General features: G+C 41.2%; 1 protein-coding gene across 2 annotated transcripts in view; it reads right to left on the bottom strand.

The window, feature by feature from the left end:
- The window catches only part of LOC106603838 (prolyl 4-hydroxylase subunit alpha-2), a 41,015-nt gene extending 31,882 nt beyond the window's left edge, over positions 1 to 9,133 (bottom strand). For both annotated transcript variants that reach the window (XM_014198019.3, XM_014198020.3), the window contains exons 1-4: positions 9,033 to 9,133; positions 1,831 to 1,930; positions 429 to 525; positions 57 to 208 (exon numbers count right to left, since the gene is read on the bottom strand). In XM_014198019.3, the coding sequence (XP_014053494.1) occupies positions 57 to 208; positions 429 to 525; positions 1,831 to 1,912 (331 nt within the window). In that variant the 5' untranslated portion in view covers positions 1,913 to 1,930; positions 9,033 to 9,133. The remainder of the gene's footprint in view (positions 1 to 56; positions 209 to 428; positions 526 to 1,830; positions 1,931 to 9,032) is intronic.
- Between the last annotated feature and the right edge of the window lie 10,045 nt (positions 9,134 to 19,178).

Raw genomic sequence — 19,178 nt, 5'->3', positions numbered from 1 at the left:
ACAGAGAAAAGCTATATAGCAGCTGTAACCTCTCCCTCCCTCCATCCCTGTCGTACCGTCTGAAGGGTCCTGCAGCACCAGGCTCTCCAGCTCGGACCACTCCGTGTTGAGTCTCTTCATCAGCTTGTAGGCGTTGACGGGGTGGGCCAGGTAGCCCTCCGGGTCTAAGGTGGAGACACGCGTCAGCACGTCCAGCTTGTTGGCCCAGCTACAGCACATGGAGGGAAAGAGTCAGGTTCAGTCTAGTAGAAAAGTATCTCCAGTTGTGCTACAATCCGATCATTGATCATCTCTCAAACTGACCTATTCCATCTGTCAGTTAGGCATATTCTGGCAAATGAACATCATTGGGAAAAAAAGGCTAAAAGGATTCTATGGTTACAGATTCTATGGTTACAGATTCTATGGTTACAGATTGTAGTGTTCACCTTTTCACAGCATCTAGTTTGGACTCTTCTGCTTTGATGTATTCTTTCAAGGACTGAACCAACTCCTTCTCTGTGTATATCAGGTCTGTCATTTGACCTAATAGAAGGTTTAAGGAAAAAAAGCAATTCTGTGAAGTTGAAAACTGAAGATGACCCATTCAATATCCTGAATCTTTTGTGTTAGAACTGTGTTATAACAGACTACTGTACACCTATGTTATAAACGTGTTAGGCAACCAGGTCGAGTCATTTCCCATGATCATCATTTCCTGAGAGAAAGTGGATGCAGTAAGTGCTTCGGTTTAATGGTCCGTGAAATATTTAAGCTATTTTCTGAACAGTTTCCTACACAGACTTTAGTAAGTGAAAACGCAAAAAAATGCTCAACACGTAGCCTCCTCTGCTGAGATTGTATAGTATTATGTGTCCAACCACACCGCATTCTAAATACCCATGTGTCTTTGAGGTAAGGGGGCGTGGATGCCGCTGTATGCATAAAACAATTCCATAGCAACGCTGGACAGTTAGGAGTGAGCTCAATACGATGCCCGGAGGAGAGTGAAAAAGCTTCACGGCACATTTGTATATTAGTCTAATGGCTGCCAAACTAAGCAAAGTAAAGTAAATTACACAGACTACTTCAACTAACATTATACAGGCTGCTGGTGCCACTTGGAGTGAAATTAAGTTCAAAATGTTATTTCAGAAATTGGACTGAATAAGAACAACTTCTACTTGCTTAGTTACTAATATTTGTTGTATTGAGAAAATCTGTTAATAAGGCTGCTTTAAACGATGTAAACTCTCCTAGGCTTTGTCTGACGCAAGCGTTTCCTTCTGTTGATAGCTTTGCTGCTTTTATGCTGCTTTTATGCTGCTTTTACGCGGGTCAGATGTGAGAAGAGTTCAGAGACTTCGAAAATGTGTTCGAGATAATTTTTTTATTGACTTATGCCATGTTCTTATGCTATCTGAGTGACTCAAACATTATAACAAAATCAGTGTGGGTCCCATGCCATGACAAAATACTCCTGAATGCATCATCTTTGTCATTTTAGATTCTCCCTGACTGTCTAGCTTTAATTTTGGTGATTGTTAGTTCTCAAAGATTCTTTATTTAAATACTATATAGGTCCATTATCTTTTCTGCATACTTTATATCTGGTTTTAGTTGTTTAAGTTTACACAGAATTTTTTTTATTATTATTTGATTTTATTGTTTGGACTTAGGTGGTCAGAAAAAACATTTAGGCAGCCCACTCAATACTTTTCTACGCAAAAAACCCTGATGTCATGTCATACATATAAGGGTAATGCTATAGGCCTACTTGTAGATTTGTAGTGGTAAAGGCATACACTACAGAGGCGTAATGGTATAGGTATACAGTACATATATGCTTACCTATAGAGGTGAATACTTCAGCCTGTACGCTCCAGCAGCAGCAGACCAGAGCCAGGGAGAGGAGGGACGGGTATTTTCTCATTGTACTGGTAGACAAGACCTGCAATGACATCACACAATCACGTCAGTCAGTCATTCAATTCAATTCAACATTATATATTCCCTCAGGGGCAATTAAGAAAGGCAAGTCAGTTAGTCAATCAGGCATATCCTTTTCATTATCCGCACAACAAATTACATTAGGCATTCAGAGATGCAATATGAGAAATTGTTTAACTGGCAATGTTTCCATTATTTGAAAGTTGTCTGTGCAATAATGCTGTGTGTTTATAGTTTCCAACAGGCCTTTTCCTATTATGTGAGCCATTACTGGCCAGTTGTTACTTGGTAGGCCCTGTGCTGTCTGGCGTCTTGTCATCTGAGTCTAAAATGGCTGCAAAACCAAGGGCCTTCATTGGGGCTGGCCCGCCACGTGCCTGATGAGAAAGGATGACTAATAGAGTGAATCTCAAAATAATTTCCCTTGACCCATCATATCCGCTCTCCTCGCCTCCTAAAACACATCAGAGGGAAGCTAGTAGAGCTTTGGAGTAGAAGACTGCTAAAAGGTCTGGTTACCAACTACAGTATGTCTGGAACTTGGGTTCATGGGGTCATGGGGTTAGTGGACAGGCAGAGTGTACTAGACTGCTGTTTCATTTGCTTCCCTAATGGTTAAGAAGCCCAAAAACATGTCTGGCTCACAAATACAGAGGAATTACTTGGTTGAAAGAAGTACTCATTTGACCAAAGACAAAAAACATTTTCCACTTTCTCTCTCCTATATAAAACCCCAAATACTGTTGACATAGACACACACAAGACATACTTCAGAGAGAGAGAGAGATAGAGTTTACAGTGAGGTTATAAAGGGTGTGAAGCAGCATTGTGCAGAGTGTTTCTAAACTCTCTCCAGCTGCTTCACCATATAATTTCTCAGTTATGACTGTTTACTGACAGTTTGTCTAATAAAGCACAGCTCACTCCACACTGTCTGGACCCCTTTCTTCTCCTTAATCCAGCTCTAATTTGGGATTACCACCAACAACAACATCTAGTTAAATACAGTGTGGTATCTAATTGTCAAACAGAGCTCATGAATCTGAAGCATTGTCACGGGAGTCGTTGTGTAGAGATGACCAAAACGCAGCGGGAATGTGGATGCTCATCTTTATATTTATTAAATAAAGAGAACACGAAAAAACAACAAAACAAAGAACGGCAGACGACAGTTTTACAGGCTATACGCAGCAGTGCAAAATACAACTACCCACAAAAACCCCAGGTGAAAACAAGCTCCTAATATATGACTCCCAATCAGGAACAACGATGTACAGCTGTTCCTGATCGGGAGCCACACAGACAACAAAGAAATAGAACAAACCAGAACATACACTAAAACCCCGGAATACATAAACCAAACACCCCTTAAATACTACACACACAACCCGAACCATATGAAACAAATACCCTTCTGCCACGTCCTGACCAAACTACAATACAAATACTCCCTCTACTGGTCAGGACGTGACAAGCATGCTAAAGGTGCTCTCTGGAGAGAAAAAAAATGTGCTTAATCAATAATTGTTGTGTCTAGTTTTGATTGAAACGTGAAAGCTATGACAACGGATTTAAAATTCTGAAATATTTGTGACTAGTCTTAGATTATGCTTCAAATTGTTTATTACTATGCTATACTTTTAAAAGTGAAACACTGAAAAAGGAGGGCAGAATTGATAGATTTATACGTACAGCCTATGCCATCATTTTGCAATTCATAGTTTTTATCAAAATTATACCAATCCCTTGAGCCTTTCCAGATGATGAGTCCAATAATAATTTGTGTGATGTTATGAGCAGAGGGAAAGGAGGAGTAGCAGAGATGGCTTCTAGCTAAAGCACTACCTACAGTGCCTTCGGAAAGTATTCAGCCCCCTTGACTTTTTCCAAATTTTGGAAATAATTTGACCCTGAGCCTGCCTACCATCCTGTACCTTTGCCCCTATCTGGATTACCGACCTCTGCCTGACCCTGACCCTGCCTGCCATCCTGCACCTTTGACTCTGTTGCTGTAATAAACATTGTTACTTCGACACGGTCTGCATCTGGGCCTTACCTTATCCTGATATATATAAGGTCCTACAGTTGACAGTGCATGTCAGAGCAAAAACCATGCCATGAGGTCGACAGGATTGTGTTGAGGCACAGATCTGGGGAAGGGTACCAAAACATTTCTGCAGCATTGAAGGTCCCCAAGAACACAATGGCCTCCATCATTCTTAAATGGAAGATGTTTGGAACCTCCTAAACTCTTCCCAGAGCTGGCCGCCTGGCCAAATTGAGCAACCCGGGGTAGAAAGGCCTTGGTCAGGGAGGTGACCAAGACCCTGATGGTCACTCTGAGAGAGCTCTAGAGTTCCTTTGTGGAGATGGGAGAACCTTCCAGAAGGACAACCATCTCTAAAGCACTCCACCATTCAGGCCTTTATGGTAGTGGCCAGTCGGAAGCCACTCCTCAGTAAAAAGGCACATGACAGCCCGCTTGGAGGTTGCCAAAAGACACCTAAAGACTCTCAGACCATGAGAAACAAGATTCTCTGTTCTGACGAAACCAAGATTTAAAAAAATAAATAAAAATATTTAACCTTTATTTAACTAGGCAAGTCAGTTAAGAACAAATTCTTAAGATTGAGCTCTTTAGCCTGAATACTAAGGACGTCTGGAGGAAACCTGGCACCATCCCTACGGTGAAACATGGTGGTGGCAGCATCATGCTGTGAGGATGTTTTCAGCGGCAGGGACTGGAAGACTAAGATCAAAGCAAAGATGAACGGAGCAAATTACAGAGAGAACCTTGATGGAAACTTGCTCCAGAGCGCTCAGACTGGGGTGAAGGTTCACCTTCCAACAGAACAACGACCCTAAGCACACAGCCAAGACAACGCAGAAGTGGCTTTGGGAAAAGTCTCTGAATGTCCTTGAGTGGCTCGAAAGAGCCCAAACTTGAACCCAATCGAACATCTCTGGAGAGACCTGAAAATAGCTGTGCAGCAACACTCCCCATCCAACCAGACAGAGCTTGAGAGGATCTGCAGAGAAGAATGGGAGAAACTCCCCAAACACAGGTGTGCCAAGCTTGTAATGTGATGCCCAAGAAGACTCGATGCCGTAATCACTGCCAAAGGTGCTTCAACAAAGTACTGAGTAAAGGGTCTGAATACTTATGTAACTGTGATATTTCTGTTTATTATTTTTTTACTAGCAAACATTTCTAAAAACCTGTTTGTGCTTTGTCATTATGGGGTATTATGATGTCATTATGGGGTATTGTGTGTAGATTGATGAGGGGAAAAAACAATTTCATACATTTTAGAATAAGGCTGTAACATAACAAAATGTGGAAAAAGTCAAGGGGTCTGAATACTTTCCAAAGTCACTGTATATCTGTGATATAGGTTGTATCACATCCGGCTGTGATTGGGAGTCCCATAGGGTGGACCACAATTGGCCCAGTGTCATCCAGGTTTGGCCGGGGTATACCGTCATTGTAAATAAGAATTTGTTCTTAACTGACTTGCCTAGTTAAATAAAGGTTAAATAAAATAAATAATTACAAAATATCGGCATGGGTAAGTTTTTTTCCCCCCCAAAAAATGGCAATGGTATCGGACCCCCCAAAAAACGTATCGGTAGGGCTCTAGTTTATATACCAATCTAGCTACTGACATTATATTTACATTCTATTTATTTTTGCTTAACATTGACCAGAGGCTGGGATGAACTCACAGTGAAACTGTTGTTGTGTAAAAATAGATATTCTCTAGTTAATCTGGATAAATGACCTGATCAAGCATAAACACACACACCCTCCCCAGGCTGAGAACATGTTGAGACAACCCACCCAAGCCTCAGACTTCACCTTTCCAGATATCTGTCATTACTCACAACACACTGCTAGAACATACATCCCACAACACCTTTCACCTCAGGAGTAATATTCCCTCTAATTTTTTGGGGCGCTGAGCAAATTTCAGGTCAGCTGAGTGCAAACTTCAATGTTGTGAAAATTCTGTGCGTTTACTGTGAAAACTGAGGCTGTACCCCCTTTACGTTACTGTTTCAGACAGTGGTCAAGTAGGTTACTGTGGATGATGATAATGTAGACCTACCAGAGTGGCCTACCATCAAAAACAATTTAGAAAATGCATCCCTTAACATGGAAATAGCTGTTCAATCATTCAGCCTAAAGCAGCAGCCAACGTGTGGTGTTCAATGTAGTTCTACATCCCATGAGACTGAATAAAACATGCAGGGCTGTTTATACACTTCCAATACCATTTTTACAGAGAATCAGACAAATCATGCTACCTGCCTATTGGCTACTTAGCTTATTCAAACCTGTCTCAAAATACAACACTGCCCCTTTAAGACAAAAAAAAGCTCTTTACCCTACTCGCCTTTCAAAGTTGTCTAGAAATGTACACGTCTTGTGCTCTTGTAAGAAGCAATCACTCCCCCATTGCTGACTGCAAATTATCTATAACTGGGCTAATTACTCACAAACTAGCAAGGATATGAACAAATGTGCACACATGGCTACATCAAATCAAATTTTATTTGTCACATGTTTGTCAGCCTGAGCAACCTTTGACGTGAGCTCCACAATGAACTGCAAAGCATCCAATCAAGGACGCAGCAACACTGTAGACTTTACAGTAAAATGCTTACTTACAAGCCCTTAACCAACAATGCAGTTCTAAGAAAATAACCAAAAAATGTAAATTAAGAAAAATTGAAGAGATAAGAAAAACAAATAATTAAAGATCAGCAGTAAATAACAGTAGCGGGGCTATATACAGGGGCTATATACAGGGGCTATATACGGGGGTACCGGTACAGAGTCAATGTGTCAAATAGTGCAAATAGTCTGGGTAGCCATTTGATTAGCTGTTCAGGAGTCTTATGGCTTGGGGGTAGAAGCTGTTTAGAAGCCTCAAGCACATCTACTCACGACCGCTCATACTGTTAACAGAGTCAAGTTCAAAGTGAATGGCACAGATACATATGGCAATGGTCTATTTGCATATAGGCATGCTGCAGCTCTTATTGGTTATGGTGCACCGGTCTGTGTAGAGTACGGACCTGAGTCGTGCCTCTCAATGCAACAGAAACCTACTCCGATGCGTTTTGCATACTAAGTCTTGCATAGTTGTTTCGGCACGTTGCATTGAAAGTGGCTAAAATTGCATTGATTTGATCACAATTCCCACAGTAAAGCAAACGTTGATAGTGTTGCCTAAGGGGGAAAAGTTGAATATTGTGCTTCTCTGTGAGGGCTGATCATTCTTCTGAGCGGCAGTCCCCAGGGAGCTGCGCGCCCCCGCACAGCTTAGAGGGAACAGGAGGCCAACGCGCTCACTTCCTTCCACCTCCGCAGCACACTGGTCAAAAAATGTTTTCTAGGTGTTACTTGAGTTGAAAGGAGGAGATGTGTCCAAGAACAGAACTCTGAACCATTCCAGAGCAGTATTGGCAACCGAGTGACCTCTCCAATATGTATGATGAGCTGAGATCCAGTAAGTTTGATAAGGGTCCAGAGTTGACACAAGGTCAGGGCTAAGTGATCAAGATCCTCAATACAGTCCAGGTCTTACTATAACTGTTTGTTGTTTGTCAGCCTGAGCAACCTTTGACGTGAGCTCCACAATGAACTGCAAAGCATCCAATCAAGGACGCAGCAAAACTGTCCAGCATTCAGCCTCATGATGTCACTGCTAGCTCACCTCTATTTTGGCATTTCTCTGGATATCTGTTTATACAGTTTGACTCAAGCAGTGCAGGCACTCATTACACAAACTCGATCTAGCACCAAGCTCCCTCCTGGCTGTGTACACATATGGGCTCAAATAATTCCGGTGTTATATTGCAGTAACATTCGCAAACAGTTACACCCCACACAGACGTACGCACACGCACGCACACACTCCCACAAGTAATGCTGTTCTTTAAACAGAATATTGAGATATAAACCTACATTGTAGTAGGGTCTCTGTACACAGATAATGACATTGCATATGATAAATGTCCCTTGCAAGTTTTTCCCCCCAATGAAATCGAATTTGTTTCTGGGGAATGATGACTTTGTTCCTTCGTCTTATTTGAGCAGTTCCCTCTGACTGTAGGCCTATAGAGGAGTAAATGACGACTTGTCAATGACGACGTTACTGAGTCTGATGGATTATAGAGCAGAAAGGGTTCAATTCAGTCTGAATATGTGTAGACATTTTCTTATTTCTTATTTCTCAAACTGATTGTTTTGGGATGCTTGCTTCTCAGTTTTCTCAGTTCTGTAACCTGCATGGCTGCTTGCCATATCTGCCGCCAGAATGCACAAAGATGTACTAAAAGTAAGAGGTTCAAATATCAAATATGCATTGTAGTACTGTTATAACTAGGCTACTTAGCCTATTGCAGATCTTTCTATTGTTTCCCTGTTACACAGATAAATTAGATATGTGTATATTTGATTCACGGTTCAAAGTAAAGTATCCAATACCCCTCCCCAGCATAAAGACAAAAATAACCCAGACCGGCTGTCTCAACGTCTGGAAATCACATCTTCTTGCTACTTCACGCAGTTACAATGCCAGTGACGTCAGCCAAGACACCGACTTTTCTAGAAATCCCCGTCACTGGAACACTTCTGGGTCTCGCGAATGTAAATTGTTCTGAAATCTCTCTATTTTTTTTTATGTTGAGAGAAAGGTGAATGTATATGTAATGTTAGAAATACCTATAGCTTACCTACCCCTCAAAAACCTGAAGTTATAATGGCATTCTGCAATATTGGCTAAAACTTTTAAAACTTTCTCTGTAAGTCATGTTACATTGTTGCTGCATAATGCTACAGTTGCCAACAAGGCACGTAAAGCAAATGAATGCGCAAAAGCGAGCAATTCACGATTTCATTAAATAATTCGGCAGAAATCCCAAGTTTAGCATCAAGAATGTCCCATAAAACGGGGCAGTTGTTATTGACAACCATACACAGCATGTTAAAGTAATAACATAATGCGCGCCTCTGTGTGGATATTACATATTAGATCAAGTACGATATCATGACAGTATGCATCTGGAACATTAAAATGTATATGAAATCTTACCGTTTCTTTCCCTTGTAATTGCAAGACTATCCTACACCTTTAACAGCATCAGAACATATATTCAAGACCGCCCGGGGTTGGCATTAGCACGAGTATTCTGCAAGCAGCACAAATGATGACGTCAGTTCTATATGGTAATGACCTTCAAAATAAAACGCACTCATTTCAAAACAGTGCAACTCATTCAGATTATATTGAATTTTTATACATTTTTATGAGGGCTTTTTTAATCAATGGCCACAGGGGTGGTGGAGAACGAAGTGCTGCTGGGTATGTATGACACAGTCCCCCTCCAAAAATAACAATATTTGGTTAGTAGAGACCCTACTGAGTATTTCCCACCCTACTTTAGCTGAGACAGGTAGAATAGTTTTCCCTTTACAAGCCAATAAGCATCCCGTATACTGTGTATTGCAGTGAATGGAGTGGGTGGATTAAGGAGTCACCAGTACTCTGTATTAACACCGTTATGCAGCACAAGAGACCCATTTAAGTTTTGCAGACTGTATTGAGTAATTCAAATACCATATATTTGTATTTCATTAAAAGTGTATTTAAAAAATATATAGACTACACAATAGCTTTCAACAAAGCAGTATTTGTGTAAACGTTCAAAGTAAATGCTGGTATAAATAATACAATATATTTTTTTAAATACGTCAATTTATCCTTTACATTTTTTCAAAGGTGTTTTCAATGCAGTGAAAAACAGTTGTACTACACTAGAGTGCAAAAACATTGTAATATTACAAAGTTTACCATGTCTTTGCAGGGGGACTCTTGTTTTTTTTTATAATCCACGATCGTGCTGCGAGCATAATATCCTGCTGCTAGGAGAACGGTAGTGTGACGAGCAGAGATGTTTTCCCCTGCCACGTACAGAACCTCCTCTCATCCGTAGAGAAGGTCAAAGACCTCCTACAAAATGCGCACTTCATTCTAGGACCCTTCAACCCTACCGGTGGTATTAGCATTAAATCAGACTCGTATAGTTGGCAACTGATGACAAACCGTAATAGAAGGGCTGTGGATACCATGGCGCACTTAATGGAAGGAAGGTCCTTATTACCACAATTATACATTATAAAATGGTAGCATACCTACAACCTAGCGCACAAAATGACGCCATCTGTGGAATGGTCCAAATTCCTTCTTGTAGGCTACTTTCCAGCACATGTCTGAAGCAATCTTAACTGGAATGTTATGTAAATAATGAGCTGGTTCCAGCTGTTCGACACGTCTTGGACGAGAAAATACATTTTGGGATATAGACTAGGCTACAGACGCAACCAACATTCATACTGCTGTCTGGACTGAAGGTAATTACGGTAATATAATACATGCCCATCTGCACGTTTACAAAGTCCAGTTTTTTTTTCTAAAGCTCTAAAGTTCTACATCTTTCTGGAAACTCAGACATTCCACCAGAACTCCTGCTTCACCCGGCCTAGTTTGCATTTTAGTCCTGTAAAGTGCCAATCTTTTAAGTAATTTGGTTATTCATGATTAATTGCTGACCACTCAGTAATGAAGTTAACAATTAGGCTACAAAGAACTGATTCCGATTGTGAGGTCAGTTTTGTGCATGCAGCTACAGCCTGTATGCCTACAAGCAACAAGCCTATTGATCAATTTTGAATGAAAACCATAAAGGAAAATGCAACACTGTTGCATATAATCTGTCTAACTATAAACTGCTTACAAACTAGTAGACTGTTTCCATAGTCATTATATTGACATTAGGCATTATACATCAGTAAATAGTAGGTCTATATGTTTATATTAATTACAAGAGCCTGTAATCATCTACTAATCATGAGCAATAGCCCTTACGCATGTATGTTTACTTAATTAATCATTAAATGAACTACATTATAATGTTTATAGAAAGATTATTTGAAAGGAGACTCAAATTAAGTGTTGCCAAGCTTAGGGTTCTTGCGCAGGTTAGGTTAATTCCTTATAAACACTTACTTGGGATGAATAAATGGCTCTGGATAAGAGTGTCTGCAAAATTCTCAAATGTGAATGTAATGAATATATAATTTAAATCTGAATTTAAAGATATGTTGTCTCCTGAACTACTTATAACCCTTGAAAAAGGGTTGTTGTCAAATACTATCCTTATTTATGGATACGTCAAACTCCACTTTTTGGTGAGAATATTGTATTTTCATTATTTTCTACTTTATGAACCACAGTATTGTTTCTGAACGTAAATCAACTCTTCAACAGTTCACCATTGAATTGAGGGGTCATGCTCCGTTTTTGAGAAATCAAAGATCATCTAGTATATTGACAAGATAGCCGAGTGACCGCTCTAAGAATGGAAATACATGTCCTCAATGATTCAATGCAGGCGAGATCAGGTGGGACCATTCTAGCCAATGAGAGGGCAGATACAGGTGTAAACAACAGTCACAACTAAGTAATTTTTGTCAAATCAAATTGTATTTGTCACAAATTTGCACCAAATACAAAAGGTGTACACGTTACCATGAAATGCTTACTTACGAGCCCTTTCCCAAGAATGCAGAGTTAAAAAGTGTGTGTCAGTGGAGGCTGCTGAGGGGAGGACAGCTCATAATAATGGCTGGAAAGGAAGGAATGAAATAGCGTCAAACACATGGAAAACAAGTTACCTTCGATCCACAGAGGCAAAAAGGACAATGTCGGAGTTAAATTCAATAAGACAAAAGCTGTGAAATGGAGAGTTGAAAATAAAGAGAAGGGAGGGACAGAAAAGGAATGTTTCTGGTAAAAGAGGATGATAGCAGTGCCGACTATGTTATGTGTGATGATAGTGAGGTACTATACAAATTTGACAGTCACATGACGGGGACTTAAAATAGGCCTATGGCACTTCAAGGGAACGGTTGCCGACTGTTCAGGTGGGTTAAATGGAAACCGAAATCTGGACACTGACTGTAGGACCATAATCTCTGACATATCCTAATATGAACTCCTGCAGAATTAAGCATTTTCTGCAGTAACATGATACACCAAATATAGGCTAAATTTTGACTTGGGAACAGTAACATTAGTGGAGAAATATTATTTCATTCTTTCAGCATCTTGAGAGAATTAGATATCATCTATAGAGGTGCTATCTTTATCAGCATCATAAAAGCTGATAGTATTTCCAGCAGATAAAATGTGCATCCAAGCCAAACTGAAATCTAATCAAAAACATGTTGGGTTGTTTTCACAGATATCTATTTCCTTACAACAGGTCAGAATGATGTCATTTGGAAATGTTGCCCAGAAAATGTTACCTGTTTTTTTTGGTTATTGCATTTTCTCCCTGGTGCCTAAACGTCTTTGCTCCTTGAACGAAGCAAGCTTTTATTTCTTTCATCACATTCCCAGTGGGTCAGAAGTTTACATACACTCAATTAGTATTTGGTAGCGTTGTCTTTAAATTGTTTATCTTGGGTCAAACGTTTTGGGTAGCCTTCCACAAGCTTCCCACAATAAGTTGGGTGAATTTTGGCCAATTTCTCCTGACAGAGCTGGTGTAACTGTTCTATTTTTATTTCATCAGACCAGAGGACATTTCTCCAAAAAGTACGATCTTTGTCCCCATGGGAAGTTGCAAACCGTAGTCTGGCTTTTTTTATGGCGGTTTTGGAGCAGTGGCTTCTTCCTTGCTGAGCGGCCTTTCAGGTTATGTCGATATAGGACTGGTTTTACTGTGGATATAGATACTTTTGTACCTGTTTCCTCCAGCATCTTCACAAGGTCCTTTGCTGTTGTTCTGGGATTGATTTGCACTTTTCACACCATAGTACGTTCATCTCTAGGAGACAGAAGACCTCCTTCCTGAGCGGTATGACGGCTGCGTGGTCCCATGGTGTTTATACTTGTGTACCATTGTTTCTACAGATGAACGTGGTACCTTCAGGTGTTTGGAAGTTGCTCCCAAGGATGAATCAGACTTGTGGAGGTCTACAATTTTTTTCTGAGGTCTTGGCTGATTTCTTTTGATTTTCCCATGATGTGAAGTAAAGAGGCACTGAGTTTGAAGGTAGGCCTTGAAATACATCCACAGGTACACCTCCAATTGACTCAAATTATGTCAATTAGCCTATCAGAAGCTTCTAAAGCCCTGACATAATTTTCTGGAATTTTCCAAGCTGTTTAAAGGCACATCCAATTTAGTGTATGTAATCTTCTGACCCACTGGAATTGTGATACAGTGAATTATAAGTGAAATAATCTGTATGTAACCAATTGTTGGAAAAATTACTTGTGTCATGCACAAAGTAGATGTCCTAACCGACTTGCCAAAACTATAGTTTGTTAACAAGAAATTTGTGAAGTGGTTGAAAAACGAGTTTTAATGACTCCAACCTAAGTGTATGTAAACTTCCGACTCCAACTGTATATATATATATATATATTAGTTGAAGTCGGAAGTTTACATACACTTAGGTTGGAGTCGAAGTTTACATACACTTAGGTTGGAGTCATTAAAACTCTTTTTTCAACCACTTCACAAATTTAAACATATACACACACACACACACACACACTAGTGGTGCGTGGGCCAACAGTTTGTTTACCTGCACCCGCCCACAATTCCAAACAACCACCTGACTATATGTGATGAAGTGAAAATCTGAGGCCAGTACCCAACCCTAACCCGCTATATATCATCGGATGGGGCCACAGTGTCTCCTGACCCCTCCTGTCTCAGCCTCCAGTATTTATGCTGCAGTAGTTTATGTGTCGGGGGGCTAGGGTCAGTCTGTTATATCTGGAGTATTTCTCCTGTCTTATCCGGTGTCCTGTGTGAATTTAAGTATGTTCTCTCTAATTCTCTCTTAATTTATTTCTCTCTCTCGGAGGACCTGAGCCCTAGGACCATGCCTCAGGACTACCTGGCATGATGACTCCTTGCTGTCCCCAGTCCACCTGGCCGTGCTGCTGCTCCAGTTTCAACTGTTCTGCCTGCGGCTATAGAACCCTGACCTGTTCACCGGACGTGCTACCTGTCCCAGACCTGCTGTTTTCAACTCTCTAGAGACAGCAGGAGCGGTAGAGATACACTCAATGATCGGCTATGAAAAGCCAACTGACATTTACTCTTGAGGTGCTGACTTTTTGCACCCTCGACAACTACTGTGATTATTATTATTTCACCATGCTGGTCATTTATGAACATTTGAACATCTTGGCCATGTTCTGTTATAATCTCCACCCGGCACAGCCAGAAGAGGACTGACCACCCCTCATAGCCTGGTTCCTCTCTAGGTTTCTTCCTAAGTTTTGGCCTTTCTAGGGAGTTTTTCCTAGCCACCGTGCTTCTACACCTGCATTACTTGCTGTTTGGGGTTTTAGGCTGGGTTTCTGTACAGCACTTTGAGATATCAGCTGATGTAAGAAGGGCTATATAAATAAATTTGATTTGATATAGAAAACTAGACTTGGTGCTCCACTACTGCTTGCCATGCAGTAGTAGAGTGAACAGTCTATGGCTTGGGTGGCTGGGGTCTTTGACAATTTTCTGGGCCTTCCTCTGACAGGTATAGAGGTCCTGGATGGAAGGGAGCTCAGCCCAAGTGATGTACTGGGCCATCCACACCACCCTCTGTAGGGCCTTGTGATCAAGGGCAGTGCAGTTGCCATACAAAGCGATGATGCAGCCAGTCAAGATGCTCTCAGTGGTGCAGCCATAGAACATTTATTTTTTTACCTTTATTTTACTAGGCAAGTCAGTTAAGAACATATTCCTATTTACAATGACGGCCTACACCAGCCAAACCCAGACAACGCTGGGCCAATTGTGCGCAGCCCTATGGGACTCCCAATCACAGCTGGTTGTGATAGAGCCTGGAATTGAACCAGGGTGTCTGTAGTGACACCCCCAGCACTGAGATGCAGTTCCGTAGACTGCTCCGCCACTCTAGAGCCTAGGTTCCATGCTGCATGTTTTCAAACTCCTGGAGGGGAAGAGGCGCTGTCCAATATAATCTCTTATTTTGCTCTGTTTGCTTCCGTTTGGTTCTTAAACGGTAAACGGTTTCCGTAATGAATACACCCCTGGTTAGATACAAGGCTGCATTATTCAGTTACATCCATTGGGTGTCAGCAATGGTCTTTGTGTGAGAAAAGAATTCATTTCCTGCGACCACCCATATGTAAAATGTATGCATGCATGACTAAGTCGCTTTGGATGGAAGCATCTGTTAAACGGTATATATTAAATGGTGCAGTGGTCTATGGCACTGCATCTCAGTGAAAGAGGTGTCACTACAGTCCCTGGTTTAATTCTAGGCTGTATCACATAGGGTGGTGCACGTTTGGCCAGGGTAGGCCGTCATTGTAAATAAGAATTTGTTCTTAACTGATTTGCTTAGTTAAATACATTTTACATTTCAAAATATATGTTACTGTAGGAAGATGTATAACATTTAGAGATTGTAGAATGTATATAGTATGTTCCATCATCTGACACTGATGACTATGTACTAAATATGTTGGTGGCTTTGTCTACTCGGGCATCAGGTAGCCGAGTATTGTGCCTATAGTGACAGAATTGCTCGAAAAACCGGCATTCCTTCCACCCATTTACTTAAGTTAACTCTAATCAACTTTTATCAGTCATCTGAAGGTACTGTACTTGAAGGTATACCTCTACTACTACAGAACCATTTCTCCAGAGCTGATCGTTCTGCCTGGTTTCCAGAACACAGAACATGACAGAGAAACAAAAGGCAGGGGACAGGAGATTTAGGCTGGGGGAATTAGTGTGTCCAGCCGCCCAGCCAAGGAATGACTCATGGGCGATCTCTCAACGAGAGGGATCAGGTTACAAGCTGTGTCTGTCATTACAGCTCTTTCTCCAACAATAGAGCTAATAGTCTTTTTGTTGGGGTTAAGCTGGTAGATCATTTCAATCAGTTGGTGACATCACTCTGGCAGAGAAATTAAGTATGATTTGTGTGATTGGGTTTATTTAGTGAGCAGGCTTTTCTGATCCTGATGCTATATCTGGAGTACTTACGTACTATTTGTGCATGTGTGTGTGTGTGTGTGTGTGTGTGTGTGTGTGTGTGTGTGTGTGTGTGTGTGTGTGTGTCGCTTGAGTACGCACCCATGCAAATCTGTGTGTGTGTCAGTAATGGCCCTGTCACTCAAGCATCCCTTACTGTTTAACATATCACTTTGTCTTTTGTGTATTTTGTATTCTTCTGTAATATTTTATGGACACGCTGCTATTTCCCTGTTTTGCCTTCTTGCCAGGTCGCCCTCGCAAAATAGTTTTTTTTAACCTCAATGGGTTTAAACTGGTTAAATAAATGTTGAATTAAATTAATTAAAAAATTAAAAGTTATGGCTTCACGAACCTGTCACTCAAGCATCCCTTACTGTTTAACATATCACTAAGTTATGGCTTCACTAATATTGACTCAGTTCTTTCCTGAAAGGATAAGTAGCCAAGCCAGATGGACAAGCAGGTTGCCACCCATTACAGTGGTGAAATACAGGTGAAAACAAGGGAGAGGCTTTTCCTTACACCAAAATAACCACTGAGTTCTGACCCAGGTCAGAGTGGGACCTCTCAGTAGGGAGTAGCTCTCAGCACCAAGCCCCTGATTCAAAGGCCTCTAATGAAAGTGTTCTGTCGGTCCTATCTGGTTTATAGCGGCACAGAACATAGGCAAGGGACCCAAGAATAAGAAGAATATGAGGTTGAAATATAACTTAACCTAAAGAGACTCCATCTCTGGAGGGATAAACGTCCACTATACGTCAGTACAGATGTAGGATCTTCGATTGAACACTATTTTGTTGCTGAGAATTTTGCTGAGGAAATGCAAAATTGTAGTGTATTTGAGTTTTAAAAAAGCTTCTAAAGTTTGTCATTTCCACTTGGAAAATTCAGACTTGATTTGCCCCAACAAAAAATGTATCAACCTCTACAAAAATGTCCATTAATTATAATCCACATAATAATTTACATTTCCTGTTACTGCAGGATTATTGTCCTGCTGTAGCAAACTGGCTCAAATTATGATCCTACATATCTACCACACAAGGACTGGAAACCACCCTTCTGGCATTCCCAGAAATTCCCACAGCAATAAAAACAATGAATGAGAAAGACAGATTGACAGACACTGCTGCAGAACTGCTTTTCAATCTGGCTAGCGTATGGCTAATGCCACAACTCAGCTGGAGGAGCTCTCCTCTTTGAGATCTGAAATCAGGTCAAACAATTTCCTATTACAATGTTAAGCCCAGAGCCCAAATACAGTTTTAAGCGTCTCTAGGTTTTGGACAGGCTCTTTTATCGTCAAATTACATCTATGGTACACTATATGACCAAAGGTATGTGGACACCTGCTTGTCGAACATCTCATTCCAAAATCATGGGCATTAATATGGATTTGGTCCCCCTTTTGCTGCTGTAACAGCCTCCACTCTAATGGGAAGGCTTTCAACTAGATGTTGGAACATTGCTACTGGAACAAGAGCATTAGTGAGGTTGTTCCAATTCATCCCAAAGGTGTTCGATGGGGTTGAGGTCAGGGCACTGTGCAGGCCAGTCAAGTTCTTCCACACTGATCTCAACAAACCATTTCTGTATGGACCTCGCTTTTTGTACGGGAGCATTGTCATGCTGAAACAGGAAAGGGCCTTCCCCAAACTGTTGTCATAGAGTTGGAAGCACACAGAATCGTCTAGAATGTCATAATATGCTGTAGCGTTAAGATTTTCCATCACTGGAACTAAGGGGCCGAGCGCGAACCGTGAAAACCAACCCCAGACCATTATTCCTCCTCCACCAAACTTCACAGCTGGCACTATGCATTCGGGCAGGTAGAGTTCTGCCAAACCCAGATTCGTCCATCGGACTGCCAGAGGGTGAAGCGTGATTCAGCACTCCAGAGAACTCGTTTCCGCTGCTCCAGAGTTCATTGGCGTCAAGCTTTACACTTCTCCAGCCGACGCTTTGCATTGCGCATGGTGATCTTGGGCTTGTTTGTGGCTGCTCGGCCATGGAACCAATTTCATGAAGCTCCTGACAAACAGTTCTTGTGCTGATGCTGCTTCCAGAGGCAGTTTGGATCTCGGTAGTGAGTGTTGCAACCGAGGACAAGCGGTTTTTATGCACTACACGCTTCAGCATTCAGCGGTGCCGTTCTGTGAGCATGTGTGGTCTAAAACCTCACAGCTGAGCTGTTATTGCTCCTAGACATTTCCACTTCACAATAACAACACTTACACTTGACCGGGGCAGCTCTAGCAAGGTAGAAATTTGACTAACTTGTTGAAAAGATGGCATCCTATGACAGTGCCCCGTTGAAAGTTACTCAGCTCTTCAGTAAGGCCGTTCTACTGACAATGTTTTTCTATGTAGATTGCATTTTCTATGTAGATTGTGTGCTCAATTTTGTACACCTGTCAGCAATGGCTGTGGCTGAAATAGCTGAATCCACTAATTTGAAGGGGTCCACATACGTTTGTATATATAGTGTATATGGCTATTCTCATTTGGAAAGGGTGCTTGACTAGCAACACTCAGGGTGTAATATAAATATATAGAGGAGAGGAGGCATGGGCAGTGTTTCAAAGAGCCGCTTAGAGAGGGAATCCAGACCCCCAGGTCTTCGGTGCATTTCACTCTAAATCCTATATGACCATATAAGACCAGAAACCATGAATCTCTAACCACGGCCTGTTATAAAAAGCCAACGTAGTTCCTTCCTGAGTGAAAGATTCCACCACTCAGCACAAAATCCTTGAGGCCTGCAACTCAAAACAAATATGCAATTGTAATACGTTAATTGACAGGCCAATTGTGCGATACCCAAGCCTGCACACCACACATCGAAGGAAAATAAACATTTCTGAGTTATTGTTTAGGACTTTTGTTGCATTGGCTATCTAATATGAAACACACCAAGACATGTTATGTCATGTTATGTTGGTAAAGTGTGTAAAGTACCTGAAGAAATAAGCAGAATATAATGGAAAACATGTGTGCACCCATAATTACATTTCCTTTGCATGGCAGTAGTGGAGATTTCCACAGATATTGAAGTATTGAATTTCACCAAAGGGTTAGATGAGGACGGTACAGTGGGCTGATTGTTGAAGCTCATCTGTTTGAAACTCTGAAGTTGGCCATAAAAG

The sequence above is a fragment of the Salmo salar genome, chromosome 04 (genome assembly GCF_965601325.2).
Source record: "Salmo salar chromosome 04, fSalSal1, whole genome shotgun sequence".
Taxonomy (NCBI): Eukaryota; Metazoa; Chordata; class Actinopteri; order Salmoniformes; family Salmonidae; genus Salmo; species Salmo salar.
Note: the sequence above shows the minus strand (reverse complement) of the source record. Positions and strands in the feature narration are given on the sequence as shown.